The sequence below is a fragment of the Leuresthes tenuis genome, unplaced genomic scaffold (genome assembly GCF_036924035.1).
Source record: "Leuresthes tenuis unplaced genomic scaffold, fLeuTen1.0.hap1 SCAF_9, whole genome shotgun sequence".
Taxonomy (NCBI): Eukaryota; Metazoa; Chordata; class Actinopteri; order Atheriniformes; family Atherinopsidae; genus Leuresthes; species Leuresthes tenuis.
Window position 1 is genome coordinate 15,935,775 of NW_027325363.1, and position 24,608 is coordinate 15,960,382.

The following is a 24,608-nucleotide window of genomic DNA, read 5'->3' on the forward strand; positions in this document are numbered from 1 at the left end:
TCCTGGTATTGTGCAAAAACGCGCAAAGTAAAACAGCCCACACCCGTCTGCTGAAGCATAGAGGAAATTCTGTGGCAATGCTTTAATAGAGTTGCCCTTGAAGCATACCGTTCAGACAATGAAAATGTAGAACACGCAGTGCATGATGGCAGGAATGGAGTGCGTTAATGAAACCAGTGAACAGATTGGAAGTTTTCTTCCAGAAATGATGATGTAGACTGCATTTTTTAGACTGTTTCCAAAAAGTAAAATAATAATTAAAAAACAAACAAACAAACAGCAAAAACATAAGATTTACTGTACAGGTGTGACTATGTACATAAGGGTCAAAGATGGCCGAACATCTGTCTGAAAATGCAGAGAATCCAAAGCTCCCCTGTGCCCAGTCCCATCAGATCACTTAAGGCCAAACGCACAAACCAACATCCCTTTTAATGGATGACACACATTACCAACCTGTTCTACTGCACACGGATTTCAAACTGTGTGTGCCATGTTAGAAGTACATTACACTCGGAAAAAACAACTTTAATTAGGCTCCTTGAACTCGTCCTGGATTCAATATGTTGAGAAGCAGCTTGAAGATTTCTGAGCAGACATTTACATTCACTCTGACAGCTCGGACCTTAGTGTCACGACAAGAAAGGTGGACAATAGCAGAAGTGCACGACCTACTGAACCACAGCAACCAACCGTTGAGGAAGTGTCTTCATATATCCGGCAGCAGCTTGGCTTCATGCGACTTTCAGCCAGACAACGTTCCCCCTTTCTATCATTTCTACAGACTTTGAGATGAATAACTGCACGACGGCAGAAGATCACACCAGCAGCTGCCGGTGCTTCTGTTCACAGTCTCTTCTTGATGAGTTTCTCGAGTTTGCGGATTCGAGACGACTCTTGCTCAGGGGTGGGTGCGCTGAAGGATAGACTGGGGCCGCCGTCGGCCCCGGAGGGTGGAGTGGGGAGCCTTTGCCTGAAGAGCTCCAGCATACTGCTCTGTTCACTGCGCTTCAGACCCTGCACACACAAACGTGAAATGATGTCCGTTAGCTTCAATACTGATCACAAAACCACAATAAAAAGGGCTTTAATTAAAAAAAAATCAGATCTTGGGATTCATTCATCAATACTGGATCATTCAACCGATGAATGAATGGCAGTTTATTCGTCTATTTTTCAGACTTTGTCCCAATGTTCTTGATTAAAAAGCATAAGCATCAGCTGCAAAAAAGCAAAAAAATGTGGAAAATGTGTTGTGTTGCTTTTGACCTTCTACGGATTAAACTGACCTTCATATCCAGAATCTTCTGGAAAGTCTCTGGGTTGCCATCAGCCAAGAGTTTGATGTAGTTGTCAACAAACACAACTGGAGGTTCATGGGGGGCCATCACCACCTGCGGAACGGTTTTAAAATCGTTTAGTGCGCTTTCAAACACCCCCGCCCTCGACCCCCATCACCAATTTCCTGTGAACCATCACGGGATGACCCAAGAGATCTTTAAATAATCCCACATGGGAGCAGCTATGGCCCAAATGAGGGGAAAACTGACACCACCAAGTAATTGTAGCTGAAAACAAAGTCCAAATGATGATTTTTGTGCATTTTTAGGTCCACAGAGCTTTTTTTTCCTTTTTTCCCCCCTTTTTTTACACGGCAATTACTTCACGCATGAGTGGCCAAAGCTTCAACTGTAATTATTTTGGGAGGCATAATGACTTTGGGCAAATATCAGCACGAGTCGATAGCAGGCAAAAAAGTATAATGGGGGGGGGCGCACACATCTTTAAGGACTGCGTACACCTTAATGGGAGAGAGAGGAGGAGAAAGGTTTGGATATCACTCCTTTAAGCCGCTACAAAGAAGGTCGACCAGCACATGGCTGACAGACCCCACTTCCCTCCATGTAATGCACATGTGACCAATAAGCTCACAAAATGCTTTGTAAACAGCTTCATCTGTCCTTAAATCTCCTTTTTCACTCAAGGTGAAATGCGCGAGGAGCGCATGAGCTGCACATGCACTCAGCATGGAGAAATCCCACACAGGAGAGGCAGAGAGGGAGGCATGCATGAGAGGCTCAGGATTGTGTGGAATTCTTTGCTTTCTTACTAACCCTGCTGACTGAGTGATTTACTTAGCAACTGTCCTGGAACCGGGCCAGGGGAAAGGCCACTAGGGACCTTGTAGAAGAGAGAAGAGAGAGAGAGAGAGAAAAAAAAGGTAGGGGGAGAGAAAGTTAAGATTGAAAATGGGCATACAAACAGAGGGAGAGAAATGGAGGGAGGAAGGAGAGAAACTCTCAGGCTTAACAAGGGTGGGGATGGGGGTTGCCTTTGAAATACTCCCCAGAAGAGAACTTCAGAAGAGGGAGAGAAAGCTGGAGCTCTGGTGGGCTGGGCTGGGCGAGTGTGGAAAACAGCCACGTCTCACAGGCATTGTGGAGGCCAGGAGAGGCCGTCTCAGACAGACAGAAAGAGTCTTCTGTACTTTGAACACAACTGAGCACTGGCTCACAAAGCAGACAGCCCAAACGGATTCATCTTTAAAGCAGATACTCCGGCAGCTTTAAAGCTACCATACTAGTTCATATAAAGTTCAGAACAAATAACTGTGTAGAAACATGGATGTATTAAAAGGCAATACCCCCCCCCCCCCCCCCCCCTGCTGTTTCCAGCCATTTTGCGTTTGCGTAGCCACTTAGCATTCCGTGTCTTTATGTTTCTTTGCAGCTGTTTTTTTTTACCTTTGTAGCCACTTTGCACTCCCCAGGTCTCCCCAATACGTGTCTTTGCAGACGTTTTGCATCCCTGTTGTAAGCTTGCATCCCTCTGAAGCCATTTCTCATTTCTGTAATCGTTTTGGTGCGTTTGCTCGCCTTTGGAGCGCTTTTCCATCTCGGTGTTTTAACTTTACAACTTTCAATAGTGTGCATCTTCATGCTTCTTTTACCCCTTTTTTCTTTTTTTGCAGCTCTACATCTCATTCTAGTCACTTTTTTATCTGTCTGCAGTTCCATCATTTTGTGTCATCTTCAGAGGGATTTTGCGGGCGGAGCTCGGGGCTTCACCGGGGAGACTGAATATCGTTTTACACATCAGTAACGATCGGGCAAAGTTTGATCATTCCCAAGAACGCCTAATTTCAATATCACAGTTCAGACTGCACCTAATTAACTGAAATGTCCACGGAACTCTGCAATTGGCTATCTCGAAATAGGCTTTAAGTAGTTTAAATGTCTTTTCAACTCTCCCATTGAACTAGAGTTTCTTGGTGAGGGCAAGACCGATTTCATTTCAAGCCACAGCATCATAAAGTGTAATTTAAAACTATCGTTGAGGCCAGGCAGAGGAATTCCCGTATTGACCTTCCCTCAATGGGTTCGTCTTTCAGAAGCTTCAGTCTCAAGGTGGAAGCAATTACCTGTGAGGAACATCAATGTTACATAAAGTCAATGTCTAGGGTGCTGGCTGCAGAACAAAAGCTTCTCTTTTTTTTTTCCCCCTCTCCTTCCAAAGCTAAAAACGCTCATAGAAGTAATCTTTCTCTCCAAATAGTTTCTTTTAGATCGACAAAATCCAAAGAAGCCGCTCTTGCTTCTTTTTTTTTTTTTTTTTTTTTACCCCTACCATGAGCAAAAAAACGTTGTGGCCGATTGGATCTTTTTCAACACTGAACGCATCTATATTATCGTGCAGCATCATCCCACTTTTAAATGTCACATTAAAAAAAAGTCAGTGAGAAGTTTCTTCAACAGTGTGTTCGGCATCCAGGATTCCCAGCTGATATCTCTCCTGGTATACAAGGTCTCGCCTTTACAGTGAGTTCTATGTCTCCTGATGTCACAGTAATGTACTTGAATCAAAGGCCTTCATGCAGTGTTATCTATGCCCGAGAGTTCTCTAGAAGCCACATAGATCCATTCCAGCTGAAGGGGCCCGCTGGCAGTTAAATTCAGAAAAAAAAAAAAAAAAAAAAAAAAAAAAAAAAAAAAAAGACAGTAGTGGGCTGATGTCAATGCATTCATATAATCCTATAATGTGAAAGGCTCTTTAATGTGAGGCAGATGAGTGGAAATTTGCAGATATACATTTAAGGCATTTCTCCGCAGGACAAAGCTTTACAGAGAGCACATGGAACAGATTGCAACCTCACAGAGAGCAGACCGAGAGACTCAATCCAATGCGAAACGGAGAGTCGAGCTCGTTAAGACAGTCGGTGTCTACGGCAAAACCAAGCGTCTGCGAGAGGTAAACAGCCGTCACCATACAACTAATCCACCTTTATGACTTTAAGAGTACTGCTGCGATAGCACAATTAGAGCAGGCCACACTCAGCGCTGTACGCCAGTCTGACGGGAGAAAGAAAAGGCGGCCTCCAGGGACACCAGTGGAAATGGAGGGACAGAAATGGCTGCCATCCGAGTGCATGACTCTTCACTCCTGAGACAGTTAATTAGGGCGGGGTTAATCTATGGCAGCCACATACCAGGGTCCTCCGGAGTCTCATAAGGTAATCTTGAGAAGAAGCCAACTGGCAGAACCCTGTGACTGCTCTTCTCACAGCGAACAGCATCCAGCATGCAACATGGTACACTGCGTGTGTTGTTGGAGTAGAAACGCGGCGGCGCGCACTTATTTACTCGCTCGCACCTTTCCCGGGCTCCGCCACATGCTGCGTTTGAGGATACGCTTCTCCTGTTGGCCCGTCTCTCATTCATTAAACAAGAAGCATTCCGTTCCTGTTTTCTCCTCGCCTCATGTGAGATGGGTTATTTTGTGGAAACGTGCTCGTAAAGGGCTATTGTGAGTGGGGCTAAAGACACAATTAAAGGACTATTCTGCCCAAAATAAACCCTGGGTGGATAATCTGCACAAGTGACTCATTCAAGACAAACATTTAAAGCTGGCTCTCGCGTCCAACCACAAACACTCACGGCAGGAATGTTTGTTCAGTCTATTGTTGCTTCTTATGATGAAACCTCAATCAATGGAAAAGCAGTTAGGTGCCCGTTGTGCCAGACTTTTCTTGGTCGAGTGTAAAAGCTCATGTTTAACTGGATATGTCAAGAGCTTCATCGTCAAATCTGTTAAACGGCAAACAAGAGATAAAGAAAATCCATCCAGACTGTACTTAAATAAAAGGGTTTATCTAAAGTTCCGAGCCTTTAAAGGTCACCAACTGAAGCTTTGGTTGTAAAAAAACAAAAAACAAAAAAACAGCCAGCATGGATTTAGCCACCCAAGTTAAATGTCATAAAATGTGAAGTGTCCCGTAAGGATGGAGCATCACTGAAACTGTGTTTGAGCTGCACTCAAATTCTAAAAAGAATCTGTCAGCGAGAAAAGTCACAAGCTCATCCTTTAGTTTATATGTGAAAGGTAAACTGTTTAGATTCATCTCGAGTAGCCTTAGAAGCAAGGATTGAGTGTTTTTTCCAAAATGCTTCAAAGGGCGGTTAGGACGGGCTTCTTTTTCATACCTTATGACTAATTTGCACTTGAAAGCTGCACGGGAAAAAAAAAAGAAAAAAAAAGCCTGAACAGAGCTGTTGCACAGGAGTCATTAATGCAAAGACTGACTCACCTAAATGACCCTCTGACTTCCAGCACCACTCACCTTAAGAATCATCTCTGCACGCGTCATGCCTTTCACCACTATCTTGGTGTAGCTGGCAGGTGCCTTTCGGAGCACCTGGGAGCCTATGGAAGGCAGATCCAACAGGACTGTCTTCAGGGAGTGAGTATCGAGGAGGAGCTGTGGAGGAAAAAAAGCCGACGTTCGACAGTGAACACGGAATATTCCGCACAGGTCTGCACACAATGCACATTAAGGTAACTAAACCTACCTGTTCAGCTCCCACCATGCTGATAGGCTTGCATCTAAACAGGTGGTTGATGAACTTTGGAATGAAAGAACTGAGGAAGCAAAGAATTGACAAACATCGGATTGGAGCACTTTTAGATGGCATTTGAGCACGGGTGCGTTAAATGTGCGCGCCGTACTTTGTGAACTTGATGCAGAACTGTGTGAAGTATTTGCGAGTGGAGGCGAGGTTGTCTCTGATGATCGGCACGTTTTGTTTAATATGGATGATGATTGACGTCACGTAAGGACTCTGGTCGCCCACGTGCTCCACACTCTGCCACGGCATCTGAGGAGGAAGGATAACCGTCAGGGAGGCCTTGAGGGTCAGATATTACTTGAAATTGTTCTAAGGTTTCAGCTAATGTGGACACCTTTAAACTCATTACCAAGTCAAAAAGAAAAACGGCATTCTAACGGACTTCTTAATGATGATTGGCGGGGCAGATGCCTCGGCAACATCATCTTCAAACCTTACACTTGAGGACACAAATATGGTAATGTTCATTTGACTTTTAATGAAAGGCAGCTGCATTTTAACCTTGCTCATAGCAGTTAGGGCAGGATCGCAGGCAGCATCGAGATCTTGAACCAGCAGCTGGATGCTGTTGGAGATCACACTATAAAAACATCAGAGAGAGACCATTAAAATAGACACGTTAGATAAAAAAGTTTGGGCTCAAATTTACAAGAAAATGTAAGGCTCGTACGTGCTGAATGTATCCATCTCCCCGGTCAAATTAATTCTCTCCACCAACACTTTATCCACTTTCTCCTTAAGCTTCTCCTCCAACTGGAACACATGCACAAATAAATATATTCACAAAAACACAAGTGAACACAAAAAACAACAAATATCCTTCGTCTAAGTTCATGAAATATTGACTGAAAACGTAGCTCCTGAAACTCAGCCTAAACGGCCACCGCAAACATCCAGTTCACATGGTTTCACAGCACACATTGGTCTGAGCAAGCTTCGGTACGTGCCTGCTGTGTGGTGGCCAGGCAGTACTCGGCAGTACTGAGAATGCTACAGATCAGGCAGAGCTCGTCTGCTGTGAACTTTGCCGCCTCGCAACCTTCTTTCTCCTTAAGCAGGCTAGTAATGGTGAGACCCCCACTGCTGCTGCTGGATCTGGAGAGAGATTGGCAAAAAACAGCAGAGAAAGAAAGACGAGTTCAAAGGCGGAGGGTTAAAAAAGGAAAAAAAGGAGACGATACGCTGAATGCTCAATAAAAAGGACGAAATAAGGCTTGAATGTGCGATCAGAATTGTGTGGCAATATTCAACGCCTACATGTCGGTAAGACCTTCAGCATCACACTATTCCTCCCTGAAACTCCCCCGAATCTATCAAATATGTGTATTTATATATAGTAACAGGTTGAGTGATATATCAGTTGTGGCTGTTGTGTTCAGAAAAGTAGTTCAGCTTAGATAACAGTCTGTTAAACCGCTTTCACACATCGACGTGATGCATTTTCAGGGGAAGTTGGTCTGGACTTTATTCACAGTTGCTGTTCACAGATGTACTTCACAGTGGGGGGGGGGTGTGTCCAGCCAGAGATGTGCTCCGACAGCGTGAAATACAAACGAGAGGTGGAGGTGGCATCTGTCCGGAGCACCCAGGAGGCAGAGCGCGCGACGCAGCACTCAAAGTGTGAAAGATTGCCGTTTTCAACATGCATTTGTATCCATCGGCAATATGGAGAGGTGGGTGAAAAGCAAGGTACAGGTCAGCGGAGAAGAGAATAAAGCAACAACTGCAGACACACCTGCTGTAAGTCCTCCGAATGTTTTGCCAATATGTCTCCTCGCTGACCTTCCAGAGATTTCAACAGGGGGCAGGGTGGAAAAATCTCAGCAAGAAATTCAGACTGAATGCTGTGGACATTTGCCTTCCCACATATCACACCTCAGTCCATCTCAACACTTCCGGACTACCCCTCATGAGGGAAAATGGCTTCAGTGTTGTACAGAGATGAAAAAGTGACTTATTCAACCAGATTTCTCCAATCAACATATGAATTATCAGCAGAGTACCTGACCTTTAGGGTTCTAAGCACAGACGCATGAAGACGCGCTGTCGCACAAATATAAAAGCTCAAAACCGCTTCAGTCACTCGCATAGGAATCACAGCAGGCTCTGCGGTGTGATCACACAAAGATCTACAACCTAAGCTTTAGAGGATGTGAAACCCGTCAGCTATTTCTGTTACCTTTGACAGTGTGAGATTGGCATCCATGACTGGCGGAGCCTTAAGAGGGAAGTTCGGTGGTTTTCACATCCTAGCTGGTAACAACAGATGTTTTGTCATGAGAACGCAGCACGTGAAGCTCGTTGAGTGCGTAGCACAATAAGGGATTTGCTGTTTTTGATGTTGGCTACTGTTAACAGTAGACTGTATATTGATTTTCAAATCCCCAGCAGAGCTGGATTGTGCTTTCCCAAGAAAGGGGAAAAACTACAACATCCTATATAATTTGAGAGTTTAGATTCTTGTCAAAAAAAGTGCAAAGTTTCAAAACTGGTCGTATGAATCCAGCTGAAAATACAAAATCCAGTCTGAAGATGGTGTTCATTTTAGAGCCGGGCCTTCAAATGGAAGTGGGAGAACTTCACAGCGTCTACGTCTCAGTCACAGTGCTCTACTCCTTAATGTTACCCGGCGAATCGGAGGGACAAGTGGTTGAGATTAATCCGTGGAGCCCTCTTTCATCTCCACAGCTTTCAGTGCGAGACATTTTTCAAACCGCAGGTAAGGAAAGCCATTTTTAGGAACCGACACAATGGGCATAAGTACAAACAGATGCGACAGCGGGGGCCAGCGACCCGTTCATTAATAAACGTCATAACAGAGACGTGGGTAAAACCACGACATAGTTAAAACTCCCTTTTTGAGGGCCCCTTTCAAAAAGCTCACAAAACCAATCCACGGCACACCACGCCGAGCGGGTGTCTGCGAGCATCTCCGAGTGTGTGCACGTGCGCCGAGTCTGTGCACGTGCGCAGAGTGTGTGCACGTGCGCCGAGTCTGTGACGGCGTTTGTGTCGAGCGAGGAGTATGGTATACATTAGCCGTCAAAGGCAAGTGTGTAATTAGCACGCACGCATAATTCAAGCCTGGCTGTGTGCAAGAGTGAGCGCGAGCGCGCGCGCGCACCGCAGTCAGTGATGAGTTCTGATGTGGCCAATGAGCCAGAGATGTTTTTGCTGGTAGCATATTAGGCTTTACCACAGCCTAACCAGCTCCAGATCGCTCATAGCATGCTATCATAATCCATCAAAACAGTGAGGACAGAAGATGTTAGCGTCAAACTTTTACTCCTAAACAGTCCCCTGTTTCCATACCAAAAGCATGAACAAATATGGGCGCAGCGGGCTTGTTGATGAAAAGTTGATCCCAAACAAATCTGCATTTGTTATAATCCACAAGTGTGCAAACGATTCCGTGGCTGAATTTGTTGAAAATGGGAGGAATGCCATTGCTTTTTTCTTTTTGAGACGCTATTTGAAATGTGTTTTTCGAGGAAAACACGCACATCTTTGCCATTTATAAAAGGGAGAATTTTTTTGCAGCATTATAACTGCTTTGTTTTTCCTCATCATTATTCATGTAGTACTGAGTCACTTTGGCGTGCCGTTAGAATCAGAAAATTCCAAGAAAAAAAAAAAAAAAACAGAGTGCGAAGGACGGTAAAACACCAACCGGGAGACTTTAAGGATAACATGTTAGCTACTGACAAGGTATCCCACTAAGTTTATTAGTACATCTCACCAAACTACATACATAGCAACTGACCTGGGAGCTGTTGAGATAAATGTGGAATACTGAAGCAGTCTGATTGGACAGTCAGTGTGTTTATATCACACGTGGTCAAAAAAAAGAAAAAAAAAAAGGACACAATGACTGTATTAGTCCAACCAAAACTAGACTTTTGCAATACATGTGAATGTGTTCATCTGACCAACATCTGAAAGCCGGACAAATGCACCCAGATAATGTGCTTACGAGTCAAACAAATCAATCCAGCATGCATATCCTCAACTAGACACTAGACTCTCAAACTGGTCCAAGTATTCTGGGCATGCTTCATTGTTACCATCGAGTACACAAAAGAAGAAACCAATAACAGCAAGGAATAATCACAAGTATCGCACGCACCTATTAGCAAAAAACAGTGAAGTTTAAGTGTATATCAATACAGCCTAATTCCCAATCAAGCTGCTCTCTCAAGCCACAGATTGGTCTTTGTTTCTCCTGTCAGACAAGCTAATCAAGTCAGAAAATGTGACGAAAAATAAATAAATAAATAAAAAATGAGCCCATCAAGACTACATGTCAACTTGCAGTTGCTCAAAGCATTTCCAGACTGCCAGTCTGCCCTTATAAAATCCGGATTTTATAACCACAGCATAATCTGGCAAAAATAACCACTCAATTAACTTAAAGAGGTCTCTGCAGTGAATTCAGCTATATTTACAAGTACGATGATCTCCCACAGTGAAAGTTGGAAGCGGCAGTTTCAGTGTTTTCTGACTCAGTTCACAGCGCTGCTCTCAGACATTCTTTCGGTCAATGAATTGGTTCCCCTACCAAGGGAGAGTATTCCAATTAACTGACCGAGTCGAGCTCCAACCGTAGCTCGACTCAACGGCGCATGCGACGATACTGTGGGAGAAAGTTTCTTTAGGCTTTTAATAATTTCTTAATATTGCTTCCATTGCACCTCATACATTTAATCTAGGTGGGTTAATTACACCAGTGAAAAGCACCTCCAGCTTTATCTTATGGGTATACCTGAAAAGAAGTGCTGAGATGCTACTGTATGTTTCAGTAACCAAACCTGAACTGGTCTTACTTAGGCAGGTTGCCAGAGAGGATCTTCCAAGCGTACTCTCTGAGGAATTTCTGGAAGATGGTTGTGAGGGCGATCATGGGTTCTCCGGTGCTCAGCTGGGAGCACTGCACCATGCACTTCTTGTAATAGACAAAGAGGTCGGCACAGCTGGGCAGCACCGCTCCGCCCTCCTCCGTGCCTGCCTTGGGTGGACCTTGTGCTCGGAAATCAGCCACAAAGCGGTCAATCAGTTCGCCCAGGTTCCTGCAGAAACATTTAAAGCGCACGATTAATCCTCAACCCTAATAAATACGAAGACGATAAAATAACAAGCAGTCAGGGAGCGAGACAGTTGGATAAATAGAAGAAAATGCTCCAAGCGCCAAATCCTCAGTGCCACAGTCTACAGCCAGTTGTTGTGGACCAATTCTCTTGAATCAGGGAACTAAAGCCAAAGACCAAACAAGCAGGCCACTGTTCTTTTCAGCTACGTCCCATGGAGACCAGCTGATTTGGCCTGTTTTAAGGCCTTTGGATTGGACAAAACCGAGGTTAAAGCTGCAGTATAGGTCCATCCTGTCCCCCAAACAGCAATTAACGCTCCAGTGGGTTGCAGGCAAGCGCAACAGTCTCAGAGTTCAGTTTCAGCACTTTCAAAAAACAGGGACTGACATGCAAGTGCAAACTGGTGGTAGAAGGGTTGAAAAAAGAAGAAAAAAAAAGAAAAGTGAAACTAAAGAGGACTTGACATAAATCTTAAAAAAAAGAGACATAATTAAACATAAATTACACAAAAAGAGAATGGAGTGAGGCGACCAAAAAGAAAAAAAAAATAACGAGGTGGGAAAGAAAATAGGCAGATCTGCTGTGGCAGCACTTATTCAACCTCCCTCTCCTTCAATGTCTGTGGTCGTGCAGCTAATGGGAAACATTTCTGCCACAGTGGAGACAGAAGCATGTACAGGAACAAGGGCTGGAAAGACAGGAGGAGGTGAAGCAGAAGAGAAGGAGGGGGAACTGATTGATGAGTAGGCTGTGGAAAAGGCATTCCTGTGCCAGCTTAACGTACAACCTGCTTCTAAATCTGGCTTTGTTTACCATGAGTCAAATTGATCTTCTCGGCTCCTGTGAGTGTGTGTTGCTTACTTGTCTTGGGATTCTATGTAGACATATAGATGAGGTTCAAAGCACTTCGAGACAATGCCGTGGAAAGGGTTGTCTGGAGCTTTGGGCTTCCTGGGCTGAAAGAGAAGCGAAATGAGCCGTTAATGAGATAACCACCTCAAAAAGATTTATTCCGCCTGAAGAGAGCTCAACATAAGTGGAAGCAACATCTGACAGACCCTTGATGTGGCATAAAAATGTCAGACAAGGTCAACTCACCTTCGCAAGATCTTCATCCTTTTCTGTGCCCACATCCTCTCCTGGCTCATCCTCCAAAAAGGGGTTGGTTGGCTCTAGTGGGCTCTCTGGCTTCTTCTGCTGCACAAATAAGGATACAGCGCAACCTTAATAATCTCCCCATAGCTCAATCATTTAAGCAAAAAGCAGGTTCGACTGTCACGCAGACATTTCAGCGTAGGAATTACAAAAGGTTTTCAAGTTCAGATCTCAGCATCTTCCTCTACATTAACGTAAGCCATTTCATGACACTCCTATTAGAGAATTCCACTCAATCAAATCCCCGATTGGATTACAGAACCCAGCAGGCACGGGTGTAAAGTGAATTGCAGACAAAAAGGCTACTGTCAAGCCTAATTAATAGGAGGTCAGGACAAAGCTGGCCTACTTGGCTCCAACATAACTCGGCATGCCACTTATCATCTGCCCGTTCTTAATGTCTCACTTCCACCTCCAAGCTCAAACTTGACCTGGATTGAAATGCTTCTCCGGGCTGTGAGCACATGTGGGCACATGTGGGCACATGTGGGCACACTTAATAATGCAAGAAGGCTGCCAGCGAGGGCTGCATTTATTTAGATATAGAATCCAATTTCTAGCTTTAAACTTGGACCGTGTTTGTTCAGTCTCAACTTGAGGAATTTTGAGTTAACAGACCAGTTGTGTTTGTGTGCGTCTGTGTGTGCTTTTTCTCACTCCTGGCGCATCCACGAGGGTGCATCCTGTGAACCGTTTGGCCAGCAAACCCTCGAAGTTTGTGGTCCGCTGAATAGCAAACAGAAGCAGCTTCACTTCTATCTCCTTTGCCCGTGTTCGCATCACCTTGGCGAGCTCCACCCTTAGAACACGTGCAAAAAAACAACCAACAAGGCGATAAAAGTCAGTTTAAGGACATCTTACCTTTGTAAGACTACAAATATGGACAGCAGACCTGTTTCTAATGATGCAACTTGATTATTTGCTGTGCTTTTTTTCTCTCAAAATGCATCCGTTTCCAATACATCAAAATAAATAAAACAAATGGCCCTAAATCAACCCGGACCATCATTCAATTTGTGGTTTCATCCTGCGGCACAACCCGAAACGGCTCGACTTACTTTAGGCTGCTGTGTAAAACACCAACTTACACCAACCAGGGAACATCTCATATTTAATGCAGAACACGGGGCCGATGAGACTAAAATGATCACGGCCAGCGGCTTTTCTTGCAACCTGCAACGGGTTGGTTGATTTTAATGGAAAGGCTTCTTCCACCTTGCTGTTCCGAGTAAAAGAGATAGAGACTGAGCTGCTGGGTTGTACGTCATGCCTCTGATTTCAGAAGGTTAGCATGCTGTCTGAAAGCACACAAATGGAGCGGCATCACACCAGTTTTGTCTGATTCATCGTGAGCAAGAAATGATGGTATAATGAAGGGGTCTGCTGAGTGGTACCGTGGTGGTATGACTGAGAAAAAAGGGCTTCAGTTACAAACGGGAGCAGCACACTGTGCCCCTGGGGTCGTTCATGCAGTTGAGGTAAAAGATGGAGAAAAATACTGACTGTGGGTCACTGCTCATGTAGGCCACCTACTTCAACTTGCCACTGTCACTCTGGGCCAAAACAGCAGTTCACTACATAAAGCTGAGAAGTCCTAAAGACCGATTTAAGATTCTCCGGTTAATTTAATTCTTTTTTCCCCTCCCTTTCCTCTTCTGTTGGACGTAGAGTCGGTGTTAAATAATGGCTATGAATCGGACCATCGAAGCCATATCATTCGGAATCTCAACTTTGTGTCAGCACACATCTGCTGGTGGGCTTTCAGACTGCATGCTTTACTTGGTGATGTGGCAGAACTCCACCGCGATGCGCTCCGTCATGCACCACTCTTCGGGGAACATGCGTCCATATTTTTCCTCGTAGTCCAACAGCTGCCGTTTGATCCAGGCATAGCGGCGGTCGATCTTGTCCAGCCAAGCAACCTGGAAAAGAGGCGAACAATGTTTCTTCACCAATATCACTCCGAGGTCACCACTTTGAACACAGAAAATAGAAATGCTAACTGCCATTACGTCTTACTCACATCTTGATTTTCCTGGAAGAGAACCAGATACTCAGAGAGGTGCTGCCTGATGAACTTTTTGATGATCTCCTGTTTGATGCGAGGATCTAGAACATTTGCCACCAGGCAGGCATCTCTCAGCACGTTGCTCGGTCCACCCGGTCTCTGCATGGGTGAATGGGTGTGAGAAAGTGTGCGTTTTATCTCTTATTCAATTTTATTATGAATATTATTACCATTATCATTTTTTTATGTAAAAGGGGAACAATAATGACAACTTTTTTTGTAAGATATTTACCTTGGAGCCTTGAGAGGGGAAGGCCTCTTCAAAGTCTGCCAGGATCTGAGTCCCCAGCTCACTCTGTGCTGCTTTTACTCTGCAGGCAACAACAACAACAACGCAAAAAAAAACCGTTGAAAATGAGGCACAGGGGTAAGAGCATTTTCACCAGCGTGGCTCAGACCTTTAATAGATTATCGCTGTGTTGGGTTAAGAATGGAAGAGAAGGACATTCCTTGGCAGAATTACCAACGCGAAACATTACTCTAACAAAACAACAAAAAAATTTGGCCGACTACGTTTAGTCGAACGAGTCTGCGATTACTCCCAATTCATCCCACTTCGGCTCACCAAGAGCAGCATCCAAAGCAATGAGAATCATTCACAACAAACAGGAGAGGGTGGACGAGTAGGACTGCATCTAGACTCTAGATACTGACCACATACACAGCTCCCCCCCCTGCTGCGTGGCTGGCTACAGATGATCAACCACACAGGGGGAATTTACAGCTGACGGTGCAGAGTTGATGTCTGAGGTTGCATATAAACAGAATGCACGGTACACGATGAAGAAATACAAAATCGGTCACAGAATTTCAACGCCACAGCTGAGAAGAGTAAGTCAAGAAAGGGTAAAGGAATCAGTTGCATTTTTAGGTGACAACCTATTAGCCCAGTGTTTTGCTTTTTAACGAATCTCACTGTTACAACCAAGACTGAAGGAAGAAGCCAACACAGAAACCTCTGCACCTCTTCCGATGCCTACTTGAGTCCCTCAATCACTTTCTCATTCATTTGTTCTTATTTTTACAGCACACACATTTGTGTAGTTCTCCCTCTCTCACTGCGCCTCATAAAGAATTTGTATCTGAAGAACAACTCTGTATCTGCGTCGTTAAATTGTGTGATGACTTAATGACTCAAAGCTATGCATTACTGTAGGAAGGTTCCCTTTGAGTGCAGGTTCAGTCTAATGGATGTGCAAAGTATTATTGGATTCTCAATCAGGTAAGTTTCTTGCACGTCCTGTCTGACTGCAAAAGCCAACATTCTGAATTGGAGGCTTAAAAATGTCCATGAACAATGACACTAAAGCCATAATACTGTACACTGCACTGCCTGAAAAAGCACCGACATTGTTTTGACACAACTTTGCTGTTATGGAAGCAAACTGAAATGACGCACAAAGACATCAAGGGAATTAAGACCCCCTCACAACCTCAAGTCAGCCCCCGTTTCACCAAGCCTCGACACTCCCTATTAACCGTTTGCTTCCAGCCGTCAGCCCTGCCTTCATATCGTCCACTTCTTTGCGTCTCCTTTCATCCTTTTCTCCAGCACAGCCACTTCTTCCGCACAGCTGTTCTTTGGTATGAACGCTATTCACCACACCTCGGTCAAAACGGAACAGAAGGTCGTCCTTTTTTTTTTTTGTTTTCTAGGGATCAGCACTGCTTTGAACTTGAGTTTCAACCGGACCGACGTGTCCAAAACTGATTCCGTTCATGGGGAATTATCAGTATAGATGGGAAAAAAAAAGCGTGAAAGAGACTTTCTGTGGGAATGTGTGTAAATTCTTACAAAGAAAAAAAATAAATAAATAAAAGGTATTAGTAATACAAGAGTGAACAAACAATGAAATGTTAGATAACTGATGGACCTGCTGCCATAGTGAAGAACAACCTCTGCGATAAATGCATGTGACACTCAGAGGGAAACGTATACGTGGCCATACAAACGCATCCTCTGAAAAGTGTCCACGCTGTCTTACAATGGAAGAAAAACTGGCATAATGAGCGCCTATTCAGTGAGTTTCCTTCCTCTGTTTTCCTACATGTGTGGGACAGCGCTTGTATGTGCGTCTATCTACATAAACAGGATGTAATACGCTAAATACCTCACTGAACCCTGGAACCACTTTTCAACAGTTCGAAAGACGAGCAGTGGAACATTTCAGCAGAGAGGAGAGCTAACCCTCTGGCTACTGGAAATGAGCTCCAGAGTTATGCTGATCACCAAACAGTCAAGTGTGTTTGAGCGTGTGTGTGTGTGTGTGTGTCTGCGTCCTGGTTACCTCTCTGAAAGCTGTCTGATCTGGGGTATGCCCATATATTTGTGGAAATGTTCCAGCACATTGACCACTCCCTGCAGCAAGTTGGCCACCTCTCCATACTGCCTCTTTCTGGTCATGGCTCTAGAACAAAAACACACACATTAATGATTTTATACACCACAACGTTTTCCTATAGGCAACCAGGAGTTTAACGAAACTAACCAGAAAGGTGGAGGGAGTGTGGGGTCTCTCCACCAAACTTTATTTGAGGGGAGAATTACAGCCTCAGACTTTGAAAACCCTGCCTTAGATCAACTAAAACAAACATGGATGAGAAACTGTACCCACTCTAAAGAGTCAACACCCCCTGCCAGCATATGAAGGTGGTTGAGGGTGGTGATGGACGTAGTAAGGTGGCGCTTGGCATGGTCCAGCTGCTTGATGTCCCTCGTTATCTCCTTGACCTGCACAGGAGCAAACCAGTTTGAGCAAAAGATCAAGATAGAGGAAAGAAGAAGAAGAAACTTGCATGGAAGGAGGGAAGGCGTCACAGTGCAGAGATGGGAGAACGAAGCACAGACAGTTGGACAAATGGAGGAGGGTGGTTGACTGGAAGAAATAGCAGGATCAAGAATAATAGAGTAAAATGAACAGCTTTAAAACACATCTCCTGAGACATTCCCACCCACATCACACAAACACGCAAATTCCTGCTTAAACATCGACACACATGGAAGGTGCATTATCTGGACTTCTATAAATGACTTGCCCAACTGTCTTCTATTGTCACAGAAGAAAACAGGCTGCATCTCCCCTGTGCTTGGGTCATTTCCGGGCTGTACTTATGCAAGCCATTTTTTTTGTGTGTGTGTTTTTGAGTGTGTGTGTGTGTGTGTGTGTACCATTTGCTCAGACTTCTCTGCCTTGTCCTTAATGTCTTTGATTTTGCCAAAGAGCTGCTGGATGGCTATCTGAGCCTCCTCCAAAGCCTGCACAAAACAAACAAACAAACAAACAAACAAAGCAATATCAAACATAAAGAGAAGGCACATTTCAACTACTGCACAAGAAGCGCCGACAACACTCTCTATCGCATACTATTTGATGAAGTGGCTATCACAGGATTTCCTACTTGCTGGCAGGTTCACGCTAGATAAAAACAGAAACCCTTGTTTCCATCTTCTTGAAATCATCTACTGTTGACCTCTAGATTTTTTTTGTAGACCTGTTCAAATAGATGTGCTACAGGTATCAACAAAAAGCAGTCAGATAGGCCACATCCACGATTTCCAATGCACACTTTGGGCATATTGTCCTGCCTTCTGTGTGCAGGTGCCACTCTGGACTATTCCCAGTTGTGGGAGTTTGCTTCCAGAAGTTTTTGTGAATAGCATCAGCTGATTACCTAATATTCGGCACATTCTCCTACATATGTGTGTATATATACACGGTTGTCACTCTTAAGGGTAAAGAGATCATTAGCGGTTTAAAAAGGGTACATTACATTAGACAGTCACCACTGTAAGGTGGCTGAACTGCTATTCTAATACTTCCCCATCATCTGACACGGCAGCTCTTCTTTGATGGTGCCAAACAGAGATTTTGCTCCGACATGTAATGTCAGGCTAATTGGCTTCATTTGCTCTGTTGCCGTGGCGGCACCGCAGACACAGCTTCAACTCTCGTCTGACACACATGCACACAGGGAATGCTAACAGCCGGCACCAGCTGTCCGAGGAATTTACCACTTTCGCAGGCACGTCTCACAAACAAGTGGACAGTGGGTGCCCAAACGCGCAAAACTGCCCGTGTGCGCACGCATACAAACATAAATACAGCGTGCGCTGACAGAAGTTCCATCATTTCCCTTCCAGAGTGGTGACCGAGTCATGGAGACACACAGTCAAGGTGACGATGGTACCATATGACAAGGTCATGAAATAAATCGCAACAAAATCCATCATTAAACCTACACAGGGTGGTTTGGCCTGGATGTTATCAAACTAAGCTAAAAATGTATTCTCTGTGTAATAAGACTTCTCATCAACACAATCTACCGCTGAGACCCCACAGAGTGTCTGGTACTGATTAGCCTTCAGTCAAGGAGAGGAAAAGCTGCCTCCACTTCACGCATATTTCATCTTTTCAAGTCATCGTGCCACACTGTGGCTGATGGTGATTGGACGAGTGAAGGCAGTTAAGGGACAGTACTTTGATCTGAGCACTGGGAGGAAGGGAGTGCCACTGAATCTTTTGAGAGGTTCCCTGGAGGGGCCCTTGAGCAAACAAAGTCCGAAGCTTCCAATGCTGCGACTGTCGCTAATGCAGGCTCAGCTGATTCAATCTGGCTTGCTTCCTAGTGCTCATTTCCTGTACTTAGCCCTGAGGAAAGCTCAGAAGACCACTGCCCAGCAGGCGCCTCCATGCCAAAGATGTTATCTGCACTCACACGAACCGGCGGATCTCGAACACGCAATAAGTAGCACATGTTCCACGGCTAACATAGACTGTATTATAAGGTTTGAAGAAGAGGGAGGGGAGCCTCCTTTCAATGTTTTAAGATGCTTTCAATGAACCTCTGGCAGACCTTAGTGTAGCGTTCTTTGGTAGAGGCCAGAAAAAAAAAAAAAGGTTCCTCTCCACTTCAAGCTAAATATGACAACAGATCCATTCAACTAAACCGAGATATTTTAATAACGGGAATATTCAGCACAATTCTTCATGTGAACATTTTTCAGGGAGAGGAAAAGAGCTCAGGAAATCCCTGCTCGTGTTGAAACGTTCTGCTCTCGCTAAGCCTGATTTTCTGAAGCACTTCATTAGAAAAAGTAACGGACCACTATGACCACATTATTGAGGCGGATTTAAACAGATTATACCAAAAACAAAAACAGAAAAAAGAAAAGGAGAAAAATAATCCTTCAAACAGAAACTGCTGAATCAGAGTCTCCATCGCGATCCAAACACAGAACAACGTCGTTTTGATTGAGAATGCCTTTAAGCCCTTCACCAACTCAACGAAAACTAGCCAATTAGAAAAAGAGACAGACAAGTTGTGCAATCTTAGAAAAAAAAAGTAACAAGAAATGAAGGTGGTGCATATCAGAGCAGATCTGGGAGTGCGTATTGTCAAAGTTGACAGACAGAGAGATACTCTGCATGCCAGTGAAATCATCATTTCACATTGGACCGAATAGAGAGATGAAACCTACTTTCCCTGAGTGTTTTACATGACTTTTTGTCTACATCAACATGCTTGGTTTGAGGAGTACAGATAGAAAAACTGTGTTGTTTTTTTTTTATTTTAGGATTAAAGCATCTATTTTTTCTTCCTCTAAATAAACAAAGTAAATGTCCATAACATGAGCTCTTTAACGAGTGGTGATATCACCGGTTACAGGAACTCTGGATCGATACCTTGTTCCGTGACGTTATCGACTATAACAACTAAACACGGGACCGAATTATGTTTGTAAAGTGCCTTAGTAACATTTTAAAAGGAATACTGCCTCAGACACTCTAAATATAAGCTTTATTAGCCACTACCGTCTGATCATTAAGACATTTCCAGACTTTCAGTTGGCAAACATATTGCTGTCTGCCACCCTACCGAGAAAATACTCAAATTTGCTCACTAGACCTCCACTTTCTCTCTCTTCCTAACTCCTTCCTTCCTTCTAAATCTTACCACCTTGGTTTTCAATCCAGAGGATCGCATCAGATAAGTGAGTGTAGTAAACGGCAGAAATGACCAAACTGCTGGTTTTAGTTTAGGAGCCGTCTCTATGTATTGCCTTCCTGAAATGAACACCTCTCCATCTTTCCATCTGCAAAAAAAAAAAAAAAAGATTTTCCCCCTGAAAAGGCTGGAATGGCTCTGTGGGGTTGGAAAAACAAACTAAAATTATTGTGTGTGACTGTTTAATGTTATTGGTCTGGAGGGGATTTAGAGCGTTTCCGCTACTAAACGGTAGCTGAATGGGAGAGACGGGGGCCACCGAGCCGGGCGCACACCTCATCGCGTCAGCCGGTCAGAACACGGATGGCTCACCCAGCAGGTGTCACGTTCCCTTCAAGGCACATTTCCTTAAAAGAGCAAGGACCTGGAGTGAATCAGCTGGGGCTGCTCTTTTTCCATCATCATCAAAAGTAAAAGGCAAAAAAAAAAAGAAAAAAAAGATCAAGAGTCTGGGTTGGGAAAGACGTGCAAGTATTTACATGCGAGAATCTATTTCACCGACATGTTTTCCGTATAGACGCAGTTTGAGCTGCGGGAATGCAGCTGAGTCATATTGTCCTTTTCCATGGAAGCAATATGGAGAGGGGAGAGAGCAGGAGATGGAGAGAAGCCTGTTTTTCTGTGTCGGCTGCAACCAAATGCAACATTTAACCTGAGAGAAAGCATTTAACAGTACAACCAATTTATAGATATGCATGCATGTCATCGATTTTCAAGCTTTTATCAACTGGGAAATGCAAACTCCAAAAGGTTTAGATCTACACACATTTGTGAGATGTCACTGCCCTATGATGACACATACACCTCATTTTCCCCACTTACACGACCGCAAATGTCAATTTGCCTTTGGGGATAATCCCAGTGTCGACTGTAAGTGTTCGGCATCTGTTCTTTACCGCCATTGCAATTACAAAATAATGTTGTTTAATGACAAAACAAGAGTCCTGCGTCCTTTATAGCCATGCTGCCAGAAAAATGAGGAAGTTATCATAGAAAAAAAATACAATTCAATCAGTTTTGTCTGTTTTGGGAAAATTTCCAGAGGGGGGGTGACTGCCGAGGGGGTGATAAAATGCCCCATCCACCACGCTCAACTTTCTGTGCACAAGTCGCATCGATTTCCACAGCATACTACTTGCATCGTGTTCTGCCTCCTGTGTGCTCTTGACAAACAAAGTGCATTTTCAGCTGTTGGACTATACCGAGCAGCAGATATAGAGAGGAGTCGGGACCAAACTGTCGGCACGTTCTGCTGAAAACCTCTGGCGTTCGCGGTTGAAAAACCTTGAAAAGACCCCACCTGACGACTAGCAGCTCAGCTCAGCTCAGCTCACCTGTCTGCCGTCCTGACCCACATTGGTCTGGCCTCTCACAACCGTCCTGATGTTGTCATCGAGACGCCTGCCGAAGACAAGAAAAAGGAAGAACGTGAGTAAAACTGAAGGTACGGTTAGACAAAAAAAAATTCCCATGACTCAGTTGAACTCACCGAATCTTCAGACGAATTTTGTTTACCACATCATCGATATTAGCCAAAGACTGGCAGACACAAACAAAAACAAAGACAGGATGTCGATGAAACATGAAGAAATCGTTTGTCACATGTTCGGAAAACCACGTTTGACTCAAAGTTGAAAACTCAATCTTCCACATGTTAATCTGTTTCATTCTGTCCTTTTGACACCTTATCCAGATACCTTCAATGAAAACTTTCTCAGAACAAAAACACATACTTTAATCGCCTTTAATAAGACAGCTGCGCTCAAATTAGCAGATGACTTTGCTTGAGATATACCGTGCATTGAATGCAGCGCAGATGGAGCCTTTCACTGGCTTAAAAATTATGTACATGGTGCAATTAGGCGGTGATGCATGCAAAACCATCAACAGTATAAAAGCAAAAAAAAAAAAGAAGGTTACAGTGACCCCTTATGGAGATGGAATATACACACACGCACGTCACACTAATGATTGAACGAAAAGAATATAACATTCATGATGACTAAAGGAAGATTCAAATGGAATTTAATAAGTCTTGAACAAAAACACAAGCGAGAATGGCGAGTTTTATTTAAGAAATAAAAGGTCGACAGATCTATCAATAAAAAAAAAAGGAAAACATGACATGAAAACAAGCTGAAACAAAGATGAGAACAAAACTCAATCCATTATTTTGTGGGCCTGTCTTAATTTCTGATGACAGATTACAATCCTCCTGGATTCAAAGCTGCCTCCTGTTCCAAATTTGAATGATATCAGCAAGCTTAAACTGTGTGATTAAGGCAGGGATTTTGGGATCACTAAAACCTTGGGAAATTCCTTTGGCCAAGCTTCTAGCTTCTCTTATTCACCTTCTTTTAAAACCAAGTGTTTTGGTAGCGAAACTACATATATGAATGTCATCTACAGCACTGATGAAGCCCCATATACACTTTCATGTTTTTGCAACACGATATCCAAGTCTGTGTCAAAGATTATTTTGTGTTTTTATCTCGTTTCCGGGACACTTCCTCGGGCACCGTGCAGCACAACTGGTCGAGCTGACCCAAAACACAAACAAGGGTGGTTATCTTTGCCACATCACCAAAAGCTAATCGCATGCAGTGCCTGTCTCGAAGAGGACTCACTGAAACACTAGTTTGCACAAATAATCAGTCAGAAGCACTCACACGAGCCACCTGTGTGGTGTACGCACACACTGGTGTATATCCACTCACAGACATGGCAACCTGTGACTATTTAAATCGTGCCTCATGCAGAACATATCCAGTATACTGTGCACACACTTCCTGCCACAGTTGAACAGTTACATTGTAGTCGTATGTGTGAACAGAAGGCTCACTGCAAACCTAATCCAGACTGTCCACCAAACATTTAAAGGAGCAACAGGGCTTTTCCTACAGTGGCATTTCAAAGAGTGCCCATATGGAAGTGGTTTCCCTTCATCACGCGATAGCTCTTATTAAACTAAACCAAAGAAAGAAACTCACTGTACCTGTTCCGTGGGGAAAATAGTGTTGATGTACTCCACAGCATTGAAATCTGCTCTGTCCAGTGGGTCCTGGCTGGGAAAAACCTTGTATACACACAGACACACACACAATAAGAAACATTTCAATCAGAATTTACGCCTAAATATTTGTGTGATGGACAAGTGAGTTTTTCATGTTTTTTTTTTCAACACGTTGACTCGAAATTATTAAATGAGCCTGATGTAGCTACTTACGACGATCTTAAGCTACGTATGGAGGGAGGGGGGCGGTAGTAAAGACACCTTTGCGAAATAGAGCTGTGCCTCACTTCCCACAAAAGCTGACAGGCTGACAAAGCTTTCAACAAACCGAACGCTGTCAGTATTTTGGAGAATGTCAGGTTTTAAAGCTAATAATGTCACTGTTGCCAGAGATCCCGGAGGATGGGTTAGCCGGCTAGCAGCTGGCTACATGTTAGCAAAAGCGACAACAATGCTTTCCGTTTGACATAACGGTAACGACTCCGAGCGCCTACCTGCTCAATGGCTAACTGCACCTCTGGGGTTAGATGCAAAATAGCCTCCAAATCTTCGGCGAATTCAAATTCCTCTTCCTCCATCATTGTCAAGGCAAACCTTTCCAGTTTACTACTTCCCGGTGAGGAGGCTTCTGGGATATTTGGTCACGTGACAAGAGTTGCACTTTCGCCTGTGGAATAAGAAGAAATGACATTTGAGCCGGCATACAGTCACACTCAAGAGCAGAGTATAGCGAGCTACCTGAAACTGAGATTACGTTATTGCTTCACTACAAAATACAACTATATATATATTCAGCTACAGGCTGTAAATAAAAACGATGTAATAAGAGAAGAGTTACGTGGCGGAGGATTACGTTCTTACATTTTGATTCTTGGAAATAGCAATAAAAGCAGATGATATTGCTCAATGACTGCTCATCACATGGAACCCGGTCAGGTACCTCGGGTCATCAAATGCAGGTCTCCTGGTTCTTCCTAAAATTAGATCCAAATCTGTCGAGGGTATAGTCAGTTGCTGTGGTCCTGCTCTCTGAAACAAACAGCCTCTTGAGCTATGGTCCAGTACAGCTGTGGCTACATCCAAAACTACATAAACCTGTTTTCACAAGCCTATAATTAATCTGTGTGTGTGTGATTGCGTCTATGCTGTGTGCTCCACTGAGCAAAATTACCACCATTTATGAGAAGTGGGGCTTTCATTTAAAGGATTTTTAGTATATATTTCTTTGTAATCTAATGAATTGTGTTTCTCTCTATAATCACAATCGTGCTGCTACTTACAGTAATTGTTAATTACAAGTTAACATGCAACATGTTAAGTAACTGTCTACATTTCAAAGTGAAATGGTCCAACCTTTAAAATGAAAACTATGACAT

General features: G+C 43.8%; 1 protein-coding gene across 2 annotated transcripts; it reads right to left on the reverse strand.

Moving 5' to 3' along the window:
- Positions 1-67: 67 nt before the first annotated feature.
- vps53 (VPS53 subunit of GARP complex) lies at positions 68-23,870 on the reverse strand. Of its 2 annotated transcripts, none has more exons than XM_072392544.1 (22): positions 23,727-23,870; positions 23,215-23,295; positions 21,709-21,758; positions 21,554-21,620; positions 17,383-17,469; positions 16,829-16,944; positions 16,502-16,621; positions 14,446-14,524; positions 14,169-14,312; positions 13,925-14,067; positions 12,803-12,944; positions 12,089-12,184; positions 11,852-11,946; positions 10,727-10,969; positions 6,851-6,998; positions 6,574-6,656; positions 6,405-6,483; positions 6,004-6,152; positions 5,847-5,916; positions 5,618-5,755; positions 1,290-1,394; positions 68-1,017 (listed from the first exon to the last, which is right to left on the reverse strand). In XM_072392544.1, the coding sequence occupies exons 1-22, from the start codon at positions 23,811-23,813 to the stop codon at positions 847-849; spliced, it is 2,493 nt and encodes an 830-aa protein (XP_072248645.1). In that variant the 5' UTR covers positions 23,814-23,870; the 3' UTR covers positions 68-846. The 2 variants fall into 2 exon arrangements, with proteins under 2 accessions (XP_072248645.1, XP_072248644.1); XM_072392543.1 differs by having other exon boundaries at positions 12,089-12,187.
- Between the last annotated feature and the right edge of the window lie 738 nt (positions 23,871-24,608).